The sequence below is a fragment of the Pteronotus mesoamericanus genome, unplaced genomic scaffold (genome assembly GCF_021234165.1).
Source record: "Pteronotus mesoamericanus isolate MK-2021 breed Mesoamerican mustached bat unplaced genomic scaffold, CSHL_Meso_final contig_182, whole genome shotgun sequence".
In the NCBI taxonomy this organism is placed as follows: Eukaryota; Metazoa; Chordata; class Mammalia; order Chiroptera; family Mormoopidae; genus Pteronotus; species Pteronotus mesoamericanus.
Window position 1 is genome coordinate 7,360,872 of NW_026555078.1, and position 12,963 is coordinate 7,373,834.

Below are 12,963 nucleotides of genomic sequence, written 5' to 3' on the forward strand. Positions count from 1 at the left end.
TTCTAGGAATGCATGCTCTAGAATACAGATTGGCAGTGTGCTTCCCAAACAGAATCATCTGAGGCACTGTCTAAAAAACAGATTTCTGGGCTCTGGCTACAGAAAATTCTGACTTAGTGAATCTGAGGAAATACCTAGAATTGGCAAAAAGCTCCCTAAATGATTCTGATTATCAACCAGGTTTGGTAAATATTGACCATATATCTGGAAACATAAAGGAGATAAGTAGGTTTACATTAATTCCTGCCAGACCTGAAAAAGTTGCTACCCGAAACCCAGATAAACACAAAAAATATTGACCCAACATGGAAACATTATGCATTCTGAATTGCTTTTCCGGCTACAGTTTTGACTTATGTTGAATGAATGAAGTTTCCATACCATAAATACAGAGCTGTTACAAACCACTCTTTACTATGTTATCAATTTTCTAAAGAACAGCACCTGCCAGCCACAATCGAAGAAAAGAGCTACTGCACCATATATAATTAAGGGCTAAGGAAAAAAAGGCAGGAGAGTGCAGTAGAGACTGCTGGAAGAGTTTAGATAGGTGTTTGGATAGGGTGACCGGGAAGGCTTCACTGTAAGATATAAAGGTAACACTTCAGTAGAGGCTTAGAGGTAAGGGAATGTGTTGTGTGGACATGTGAGGGAAGGATGTTTCAGGCAAAGGGGCTATGGGCTATCAAGTGCAGAAGCCCTAAAGTGGAATGCCTAGTGTGTCTGAGGAGCAGCTGAAGAAAGTCAGTGTGGGTGGAGTGTGGTGAATGGGGGTGAAAGTAGTAAGAAACAGGGTCTGATGAAGTAATGGTGCAGGAGCAGAGTGTCAGACCTTACAGGCTATTGAGAGGATTTTAGGGTTCCTATCTGCGTGAGATTGGAAGTTACTGGAACAGTTTAATCAAATAAGTGACATAATTTGACAATGTTTGAACAAGGTCACTGTGGCTCCTGTACTGAGAACAGACTAAGGGAGAAGAAGAGAGAGGCAAGATGGAAGCCGAGACCATTTAGGAGACTGTTGCAATGACCCAGTCAAGACATATTGCTGGCTTGGACCACAGTGGTAACAGTGGAAGTAGTGAGAAAGGTTCAGGTATATTTTGAAGATAGAGGCAGCATTATTTATGGGTGGATCAGATGTCAATTGTGACAGAAAAGAAAGGGCAGTGATCATCACAGTTTTTCTCTAGAACAACGGAAAGAATGGAGTCGACAGTGACTGAATTGGGAAAGACTTGTAGGAAGAGCAAGTTTTCTGTGTGGGAGAGAGGCGAGATCCTGAGCTCTGTTTTAGAAGCGTTCTGTTTGAGATGCTAGTGGACAGCCACGTGGGGTTATAAATTAAGCCGTTGAAGATACACGTGTATAACTCAGAGAAGCAGTCTGAGTTGGTATAAATTTAGGTGTTATCAGATAGTTTTTAAAGCCATGAACATGGATGAGATTACTGAGTATAGATAAAAAATCTAAAAAATGAATTGCTGTGGCACTCTAGCATTTGAATATAGAGATGAAACAGTACTGACAAAAGGTGGCCAGAGAAGCAGGAGGAGAAAAACAAGAAGTGTGGGGTCATGGAAGTTAATAAAAAGAGTATTTAAGGAAGAAGGAAGTGACCAGCTGTATCAAGTAAAGTGAGGAGTGTTTCATCTTAGTGGAGATGTTAGCTGTTTTGCGATTATTATGTATTGTAATACAAGACTCTCCAGGAGGCTGTGTATGCTCAGCTGATCATACGAACAGGGGGAGCAGAAAGATGTCTTCAAAATGAGTCATGTTATTATTAGTATACAAAATTGACCTCCTTTAAGATTTGTCCCAGAAGCTTCTAGTTTGCTTGGTTATTTAAACAATTACACATGGCTGGCAGCTCTAGATCCTTGGTACATAAATATGTGGTCCTCAGACTAGCAGCTTCAGCATCACCTGGCAGCTCCTTAGAAATGCAGATCTCCAACCCCATCTAGACGTGCTAAATTAGACTGAATTTTAGCATTCTCAGGTGATTTGTAAACATATTAAAGTTTGAAAAGCACAGTCTGTGTATATCAGTGGTTTTCAAAGTGTGGTCCTTTAACCAGCAACATTAGCATCACCTGGAAACTTGTTAGAAATGCAAATTCTCAGTTCACCCCAAATCTAATCAGAAACTCTGAATATGGGACCCAATAATCAATCCATTTTAATCACCTCCAGGTGATAATGATGTGTTATTAAGTTTGAGAACCACTGCTCTAGATTTCTGATTTTCAACCCTGACCACATATTAGAGTTACTTAGAGAGTTAAAAACAAAGTAAACAATAAAACCATCAATGACTGAATCTCATCCTTAGAAATTTGATTTAATTTGTTTAGGGTGGATCTTAAGTATAGTTTCTTTGTTGTTTGCTTCTGTTTTTAATTTTTAAGCTTTCCATATGACTCTGATAGGCAGCCAGGGTTGAAAAACACTTCTCTAGATATAGTAGTAATCCATGTTTAGCTGGTGGGCTAGGAAGTCAACCTCAAAAAACTCAGGACTTAGCCAAATTTATTCATTTACTGTTATGCATAAGTATTGGATTGCATAAATGGCCAAAACGCCATTTAGTTTTTTCCATAAAATACAAGACACATTTTTCATTTTCACCAATAACTTTATTGATTTGGATATTTTGACTATGTCAGCTATCTCCCGCTATTGGCTTCCAGTGGGTAGAGGCCAGGGGTGCTGCTAAACATCTTCCAATGCATAAGACAGCCCCACAGCAAAGAATTATTTGGCCAGAATGTCAGTACAAAGAAACTTTGCAAACCACTTTTGACACATTCGAGCAGTCACAGCACCTTCTCTATACACTACACAGATCTTGTTTTGCATTTCAGTTGTGTTTTTATCTCCTGAAATAATAAAACGTAATATGCCAAAAGTGTTGCATGTTTTCTCCATCTTCGGTATTAAAATGGCTGTACCAAAATTAACCTATTTTGGTAAGTTTTTTAAAAAATGCATGCTGATAAGACAGCTGTCACAATACAATTTAACAAAATTGTTTCGAATGAAGTCAAAGGCAACTAAGTGCTACAAGAACCATCTTATGGAAAAAAGCAAATTTTTTGGCCAACCCAGTACTCACTTAGTATGTTCTGACTTGTTGAATACTACCCAAGCCATGCAGGTGCCCACACCAGAAACCCAAGAGTTCTGCCTCCTTTCCATCACTTCCTATTCTGTTTTAATACCCCCGCTAACTTTCCCCTCTTCCAGTATATCCTCCATCCTGATTCCAGTAGTGACCATTTTTCTCCCTAAGGTGAATCTGATCATCTGAATCTACTTGTAGAAAAATTTATCAAGGAGAAATTTATATTCATTCCCTGTCTTCTGCTGATGTATGTGAATTGTTATTAGCTAGTAGGTCTTTGTCTTGTATTTAAAGACTCAGATTTTTTTTATGAATTATGAGTGACTTTTCTGTTTGTTAAAATGTGGTTTGTATTTTAATGTTAATACTACTGTGGGAGTACTACTAAGTACAATTTTTGGACACTAAGATTTGGTCTAACTTTATCCGATAAAAAGAGTAAAATGGGAAAGAGGGCTTGAAAACAAATGAATAACAAATAAGAAAATGGAATGTGGTAGGGTTGCCACTGATTTGTTGCTGCAGTTCAGTTGATCCTTGTGAAAATTCCTTTTTTGGAGAAGTTTAACATACACTGTATCATATTACAGGGATTATGAAATCTATCATTAACTGTTTATCACATTATATTGAAGCAGTAACTGTTAGCATGGATTTTTATAAAAGTTATTTTAAATCGAAATTATTTTAAATGGATAAAATCTAATTTACACATTGGTATATGTTATGTATACAAAATACTCCAAAAGCTCTATGAGTAATTTTAAGTATTTATTTGTTTTGCAGCCTTGCATTACATCCTGAACGAGTATTGGTAGCAACAGGGCAAGTTGGGAAAGAGCCTTACATCTGTGTTTGGGATTCCTACACTGTACAGACCATATCAGTTCTGAAGGATGTTCATACACATGGTATAGCTTGCTTAGCATTTGACTTAGATGGACAGGTATGTGATAATTTTTTAAACTATGTTTTAAATATGTACTATAAGAAATTATTACAAATATGTAAATATTAAATCAGAAAACAGTTGATGAAAAGTATTTGTTCAAGTATGGAGGTGGGTAGATGGGATGAATGGTTTGTGTATATGGAAAAAAATAAGAAAAATAAGGTTTTTTTTTTAAATTTTAAGAACTTTTCAATTGAATTGATTACTACCATGAAAGACAAAGAGATTCTGGACTATTACCTGGTGGTTCTAGAAAATTTTCCAAGTTGTATATATTGACAAACAAATGGAAGACATCTTAGAAAAATTAAGTTTCTCTAAGTAGAGTTGCATACATTTTAATTTTTTACGTTTTCTATTAAAATTACATTTTTATTGAAAATAATGTAATTCCTAATAAACTATTTTTATACAAAATTACAGTTCAAAACAAAGGATATAATTATCATTCCACTTACTTTTCTAATCCGCTTCTAAATTATTTACTTAGTCAATGACTTTTTAAAAATTAAACAAGGCAAAGGCTTTTTTTGTGGGCTTTAATGGACTTTGTTATACCTAAAACATATTTAAGAAGTTGGGTTTTGCAGATGTGGTTAATTTATAGTCTTTAAAAGTTTGATGTTAAAATTAAACTTTAAAAATTTAACTTTTAGGAAAAATTTTAGTTTTCTGCATTTCAATTGATAAAATTAATTTCACAGATCGAGATTTAACAGGAACAGATTACATTGTGTTCTCTTCTCTTGAAAATGATAGCCACAGATGTTTTATTCATAACTCTAAGGAATGGCTTCTTTGAGTATTATAGATACATATGACTTTCTGATAAAAGATGCCTTCTTGGTTTAATATTGCAGGTAGCAGTGATTGGCAATTACAGAACCTTAATTTGTGTGCCATTTTTGCCATACTTCAAGTCCCTTAATGTCTTCATAACAGAATTTTATTTTCTTTTTTAAAAAAAGGATCATACTCTTTACCTACTTTATAGGAGATTATTTTATATGAAACAAAACTACTCAGTTGTTTTTAAAAATCATTTACTAAAGGTGTTTGAAATCCAAGATGTTTTAATTGTGTATATTTTCAATATAGATGCTTTCTTTTTAATTTTAAAATTGCCTTTTCTGCATGTAAAATACTGCATTGCTGAGGAATTTTTTTTATATGTACATAGAGAAATTATGCCCATAGCTTCTCTTAGTTGAAAGCCTTTAATTTCACTTATTTTGAACAACTATAAGAAAAGTTTTGGTACATGTACTTTATTATCACAGATCTTCATGAGAACATATTAAACATTTAAACTTATAAAAAAACATAACAGCTAGAAGTTACTGAGCACATGGAAGTATAAGGCATTGTGCTAAGCCTACATTATCACATTTAATCCTCACACCCTATGAAATAGATACTACTATTATCTCTATTTTACAGATAAAGAAACTGAGACTTAAAGAAGTTAAATAACTTGCCCCAGGTTACACAGCTAGTAAATGGAACCAGAGTGGGGAACCCAGGTCAGTCACACTGCATAGCTCATGTTTTTAACCGCAGTGCTCGACTGCCCCCCAAATGTGGAACTTAGGAGATGGTTATTTATATTTCAAAGGGAATTTATTCATCTAACTACAGGTAAAGCTTGTAAGGAACACTACCAATTGAAGATTAAGTTAAGGAGAGTACCTCTGAAATTATGTTAATGAAAAAATGCTTTACCTAAAAATATTTTTAGAACATATCTGTCCACTCATATCTATAAACTATGAGATACCAACTAGGAAATACTGTATAATTTTTGCATTTTCTATTATAATTGAAACTGTAAACGACCAATTAAGATTCTTTCAGTGAATGGGTTTCCCTGTTGGTAGTAATGCTGAATGTTCTTTTCCCAGAGAGGTTCTTCAGAATGGATTGAATATCCATGCTAATACTGGAAGTCTGCCTCATTGAGAATAATTAGGGCCTAAAAAGGCTATTTATATAAATCCACATAAAATAGGGACTAAAAGTTTATAGTAAATGGGGGAAGAATAAGAGGAAGGGAAATTTGACTGGTACTTTATCTTGAAAAATATAAACGTAATTTAAAATAATAAAAAGACACCTTCCATATTTAACAAAATCTGAGTTGTAGTTATAACTCTGATAATTTATAGAATGAACCAAGAATAAGGTATTAATGTTTTTAACCTAATTTGTCAACTGTATACTGGTACAAAATAAAATGCTTTAGTTTACCTTTGACTTTTGGCACATGATCATGAAGAGGGGTCATTTTTACAAAAATAGAGGAGTTCACTGATTTTTTTCAAGGGCCTTTCAGTAATCTCTTGATATCTAGACATATATCAGTTGCCTATAGCATTATTTTTGAATTTGCTTCTATTGCTCTTCTAGGTCCTAACTTCTAATGGCTTTCTGTATGATTTGACCAATATTTACTCCCTTAAGTAATGCATCTTTTGCAAAATTAGTGATTTTTACTTTGTTTACTTAGTTCTTATATAATAAACACTGAGATCACAAGGATCTCCAAACTAGAATATTTTTCAAGTTTAATTGTCCATTATTTGATTATGTTTCACAGTTGCAGGAACACATGGGCTGTGTCTAGTTGTGGCTATTGGAATATTTTTCTTATTTGATTATTTAGTGTACTAGAACTTTTTACCAAATACTTCCAATTCAGTTAATAGACACAACCAAGATTTTGTTTGGAAATAGGATCAGGAGGACTTTGGGGAGCTGGATAGAGGCTTCTTTTTTTTTTTTTAAATCCAATTTTCTTTTTTCCTCTCTCACTGTACTTCTTAGTTATCTTTAAAGGAGCCTTTCCTCCTGTCTGCTTCTTAAATGCCAGTGTTCTTTAGGAGTCTGTTCTTTTCTTTTCACTTTATCTAATGTCTGTAGGTGGTTATCTAGATCCATGACTTTAACTCCCTCATCCATTAATAGTGGTCCCAGCTTCACCCTTCAACTCCAAATACCCTCCTTGAATGCCATGTAGATATACCAAACATTACTTATTTAAAACTGAATTTTCTCTTTATTCCAACTCTGTTTTTAAAAAATAACCTTGTTCCCCTGGTATGTGGCCTGCCTCTCCGGGCCTGTCTCCTGCCACTTCCCAGTTGTCACTCTTTCCCTCAGCCATGCTCATTTAGTGGCTCTTTCCTGAGAGGGCCATGATATGTCTAGTCCTGGTGTCTTTTGGCTTGAAATCCACTTTCTCATACTTTTCTATCCAACTCTAACTTTGTCTTCCAGAATGATTCAAACAGTATTTTTACTGGAAAACTTTGTTCTCTTCCTTACCTACATAGACTGGGTTAAATGTGAGAACAAATAATAAAGTAAAAAATAAAAAGCTGGGAGAAAACATAGTATTTGCTTGGTTATTTTTAGCTTTCTCTTTCTACTATTGTTTAACTTATGCTTAGGAAGGTTAATTTTGGCCATGATAATACTTGTCATGGCCAAAAGTGGAAGTGCTTTCAAGTCTATTTTGTTACTGCCTGTACAGAGCTAGATGCTTTGAGGCTCTGTTGAGACACATGGAGTTTTAAACGTTTTGGTCACTTGTGGTTTGCTATGTGTGTGTGAGCTGAGCCAGAGAAGAGCATTGTAGAAAGGACAAAGTCCCTCTGTTACTCACTTTACAGTTGTCTTGTGAGATTTTAATCTCTACACAGTTTGCTCTAGCAAGAGGTGTATCTCGTAGTTAGGTAACTTGCTGATACCCTCTAGTTCCCAAATATTAAAGACCTTAGGAGAAGCAGATTATCTCCTCTTGTTCACTTGTGCTTTGTGCTTGTGTGATTTGCTGGAGAACCATGATAAACTGTTCTCTCTTTATGGGAGCCATTCATTCTACCCATTTGAGGGTTTAACTAGCAACTATACTTTGCAGAAACTATTTCTAACTGGGTATTAGATGACATTTCTCATTTGGACAGGGAGAGGCCATCAGTTCTTGCAGCTAATTATGGTCATGGTAAACTGATGATGGTGATGTGTATAACACTAACTGTATTCCAGGCGGTCTTCTAAATTCTTTATGGACAGTGTGAGGCAAAAGTAGGTTTACAGTTGTTTGTCTAGAAAATATACAATGATTAATAATAATACAAAAGTAAAGTGTTTCATGTACACTCACAACTGTAAACCTCCTTTTGCCCCATTCTGTATGTTAAATTTCATATTAACTCTACAAAGTACTTATATTATCCCAACTTAATAGATAAGGAAATTAAGTTACAGAGAGGTCTGCAGTTCATATCCCTACCTTGGACATGTTCTAAACAGGAATAGGAGATAAAGATAAGGTAGTCTACAGAACAAAATCAGGCTTACCAGGGTTTAGCTGATACCTTTAGCGTAAAGTGGATATCAAAGCTCTTTTTCTGTTCAGTATTCCCATAGGAGACCGGCTTTGTTTTTGTTCTCAGATTTCTTAATTTTTGACAGCACAGCAGTGCACCTAAAAGATGTTTTTACCTTTTACCGAGCATTTTTAGTTTTTGACAGGAGAGATGTTTAGACTATTTGGTTAAATCTTACTGTTAGACATGGAAGCCATTCTGTTTCTTAATGGGATGAACTACACATATGTGCCAATATTAACATGAAATATATTCAGCCTTTCTTTATGAGGTCTATAAAATATGATTGTATAAGTTCTGATGTTTACAGCACCCATGAGTAGAATTTGTTTGCCATTTATAATTTGGTTCCTTGTTTGTTTGCCTGTTTATTCCCTTCTGGACTTCTTGGACATAATTCAGCGCTTGGTTTCAGTTGGACTCGATTCAAAAAATGCAGTTTGTATTTGGGATTGGAAAAAAGGAAAAATGTTATCTATGGCTCCTGGTCATACAGATCGAGTAAGTATTCCCCTATGGGGTTTCTAATGGGTATAGGATGGGAAAAGGCCAGAGGGTGTCAGCGGGTTTTATGTTTCTGTGTTTTGTTATTGGCAAATAGTTCATATGTAATTAAATACGATTGCATTTTTTAATACCTATTTTTCAGTATGTTAGTTCAAAATTATATATGTAAAGCACCTGGTAGCTGGCTTGCATTAGGTGCTAATCCTGGAAGAAATTTAACCTGTGGGACCTGTCACATGGTTTGTAAATTTAAAGTACAATTGTAATTAGAATGCATATGTATTGTAGGCTCATATAGGTATAATGTTGTTAGCACAAAACTTTTATCTCAGTTGCTTCAGCAAAACTGATTAATTTTATGTTATTAAAACCTCAATTTAAAAATAGAATAGTTCATGCCCTAGGGTCTGTTTTAGTTTGGTTTATCACTGACTTGTTACATATGTATCATAGTTAAGGTAAAAAAGATATTTTGTGTGTGAATTTAAAATTATCTATTAGAATTAACATTTTCAGGGACCTAATTTTTTTTTACTTTTTAAACTTTTAAAAATATATTTATTCCAACTTGTTTAAAATTAATGTAAAGAAAATGTTGTAGTCAGCTTTTTAATTAAATATTATACTACTTTTGTAAACATACATCAGAATTTTGTCATAAACTCTTAAAAATGTCTGAGTTTTTTTGTGTGTATAGTAAAATCCTAACCTAAAGGAGGAGCACAGGAGGTATAGTCATTGATTCTATTTGGGGGAAATCTCTGATTCTGTAGAAGTTGTATAAAAACATTTGTGTGAATTTGTGTTTTGGTTTTTAACATTTTCAAAGAGGCCTGTTACACGTAAACATGATTTAAATTATTAAAGTGTTAAGTATATTTTATTAAATGATTGTGTACTCTGAGAGCAAAGCATTTCATACATTAGTACTTTGGGTTTAGTAAATGGGCTGATTATTACGAAAAATGTTACTGCCATTCCATTGGAACTTTTAAAGTATTTTTGTGGTTAGTGTTTTAAAGTTGTATCAATGTGTTTGTCATATAGTCTGTATTATGGCGAGTTGTTAAACATTGTAAGATGAACTCTCATCACCGAAGAGCATCACTTTGTACACATCTATAGGTAGTATTTTACCTGATTATACTGATAGTCGTCAAGGAAACATGGTGAAGACTAACCATGTGAAGATAGCAGAATTCTTTTCTGCTATGAAATTCTTTTTCAAATATTAGTTTTCCTTTTAGTTATTATTAAAGTACATGTTTCTAATGAATATTTTATTTCATCTGTTTTTTAATCTTGTTTGCTTTTCTAACAAAAATAGTGTGTGTATTTAGCATTTATGGAATCTTAGAAAAGAACAAAGCCTGAGAATCTCCAAAATTTAAGTATAAGTTAATTTTTTTTGACCTGTAAAGAATAAAGAAAGCAAAAAAATATGGAATTTTTACTGTGAAATAAATGTTTGGATTCTTTATGTAGGTAGTTTTGCATGATAGAAAACTATAAAAATATTCTCTATTTATAGCTGTATGTGTTAAGGTTATGTTCCATCCAGATTTTTCTGTTGTAAAAATTATACAGATTCCTGCTTCATACCCTAGTTGTGTTGAACCATTCTTGTTATTTATTTAATTAAAAATAGAGTTAATTGTCATTTTACTAGTTGCTTCGTAAGTGCATATAAACTAAGAAATAGTTTTTGTTTCTTTTCCTTTATGTATTTTTCATAAGATTTTAAAGTGTAGGATTCTGATTATTATTTGTTGAAGAATGTTACTTTATGATAGGGTTTGGGGGTTATGTGGTCTTTTGGACAGCACTCTTAAATGATTCAGAAAATAAGTATTTTAACCATGAATCTTATTTGTTTACAGATATTTGATATTTCTTGGGATTTGTACCAGCCAAATAGGCTTGTCAGCTGTGGTGTAAAACATATCAAGGTACTAGAAGAGTCTTATTTTATAATAGTCATCTTTATTTATTATCTGCCACTGAGTACATATCACACTATTTAGAATTTAGGGTAGTTTTAGGACTTTGACAGAACTTATTTTTAAATGTCAACATTTTAAATTTTTAATATTCAATCTAACAAACATTGTGTAGTTACTGTGTGTCAGGAACCTATGTGAAGGAATAAGTATGAATAAAAAATAAAACACTTTCCATAAAGGGATTTATAGTCTAAAGAAGTAGGTTTACTGTGCTCATCTTGTTTCTTCATGTTTCATTTAGAAGGCAAAATGTAAATAAAAACCCAAGTGAACTGACCTTCATTCACAAAGATAGAATGTGAATGTGGTAGAAGGATCATTGATAGACTGGACTTTGCCACCTACTAGCTGTTTGACCTGGGATGAGTGATTTAACCTCTTCGAGCTTCCTTTCACATCTTAAAACTGAGGCTGCTGTTGCCACCTCAAAGAGGTGATGATTAAATAAGGCAGTGTGGATGTCATAGTGCCTAGCACATGGTCTGCTTTCTGAAAGTGTTATCTTTTCTTTGCATGTTTGCTCTCTTATTTGATCTCAGCCTTTGATAGCCACTGTTTACTTTGCATAGGAAAGCCCATATAGTCAGTGATGGTCTTCACTCTATGTTTATAATTACTTTTAAATCCCTGATGCAAGTTGGAAATACTTGCTTGTTTCCCAGTATCTGATATAACAGTTCCTATAACAGTTAATTCCTAGTAAGTTTTTGTGCGCACATTCTTTTGATACTCCCACTTCCATCCACATTTTTCCAAAGCATATTTAGCTGCAGCTGCAATTCTGGTTTTCATATTCTGGTTCTGATTTGATCATGGGTAATATTAAATTTTTATTTTTTCAGTAAATATTAGCAAAAAGCTCTGTGCTAGGTTTAAAGTAAGTAGTATATGCACTGTGAAGGTAGAAATTTTTGTCTTGCTCATCTTTGATGAACAAGGTGATGTTTGACACAGTACTTGATATATATTAAATTCTTTGTAAAGTTTTTATTCATTTTGTTTTTAGAGAGAAGGGAAGGAAGGGAGAAGGAGGGAGAGAAACATTGACGTGTGAGGGATACATTGATCAGTTGCCCCTCACATGCCCCCACTGGGGACCTGGCCCGCAACCCAGGCCTGTGTCCTGACTGGGGATCGAACTGGTGACCTTTCGGCTTTCAGGCTGGCACTCAGTAAACTGAACCACAGCAGCCAGGGCTGATAGATATTAAATTCTTAATAAATTGTTGACAAGTTGATGAAGATATCATACTGCTGTTTTATATTGTAAATAAAGCTGAAATTTCCATTTTCAGATTTTTAAAAAACTTCTCAAACTAAACAAAACTATATATTTTACTATGAATATCTTTCTTTACATTTGGTAGAGGCAACGAATAGCATGGTAGCTATCTTTGTAGGTAATACATGTGAATAAACTAAGTCCCAAGATGATCTAGAATGGCGCTGGCCAGTAGAGTAGCAACTAGCCGCACATAGCTATTTAAATTAAATTAATTAAAATTAAATAAAATATAATATTCATTTCTTCAGTCCCACTGGCAGTATGTTCAAGAGCCACACCTATTAAGTGGTTACCATATACACACATGCACACACTTTCATCATAGAAAGTTGTATTGGGCAGCACTGATCTGGATTCTTGAATAATGGTTCTTAACTCTTGCTGAATATTAGAATCATTTGGATACCTGGACTTCACTCTCCAGAGAGTCTGTCTCATTTTATCTTAGTGGGGCACCAGGCATACAGTGTTTTATAATTTTCCCCAGGTGATTCTAAGGTGCAGCCAAAATTGAGAATCGCTAATCTAAAAGAAAATATTAGATTGAAATTGAATTTACTGAAAGAAAGAATACCAGCTACCCTTATGCACAAAATTATGGAACTTTTAACTTTAAAAGTCATAAAATTTCTTTGATTAAAACATCCATTAGTTGTTTGAGTGGATCAGCATCATAATTTTTAGTTCTTTGATAC

At 34.0% G+C, this 12,963-nt stretch overlaps 1 protein-coding gene across 5 annotated transcripts in view; it reads left to right on the top strand.

Annotated features, from left to right (window-relative positions):
* The window catches only part of EML5 (EMAP like 5), a 110,358-nt gene that overhangs the window by 6,691 nt on the left and 90,704 nt on the right, over positions 1-12,963 (top strand). For all 5 annotated transcript variants that reach the window (XM_054567172.1, XM_054567175.1, XM_054567171.1 and 2 more), the window contains exons 2-4: positions 3,917-4,076; positions 8,876-8,974; positions 10,861-10,929. In XM_054567172.1, the coding sequence (XP_054423147.1) occupies positions 3,917-4,076; positions 8,876-8,974; positions 10,861-10,929 (328 nt within the window). The remainder of the gene's footprint in view (positions 1-3,916; positions 4,077-8,875; positions 8,975-10,860; positions 10,930-12,963) is intronic.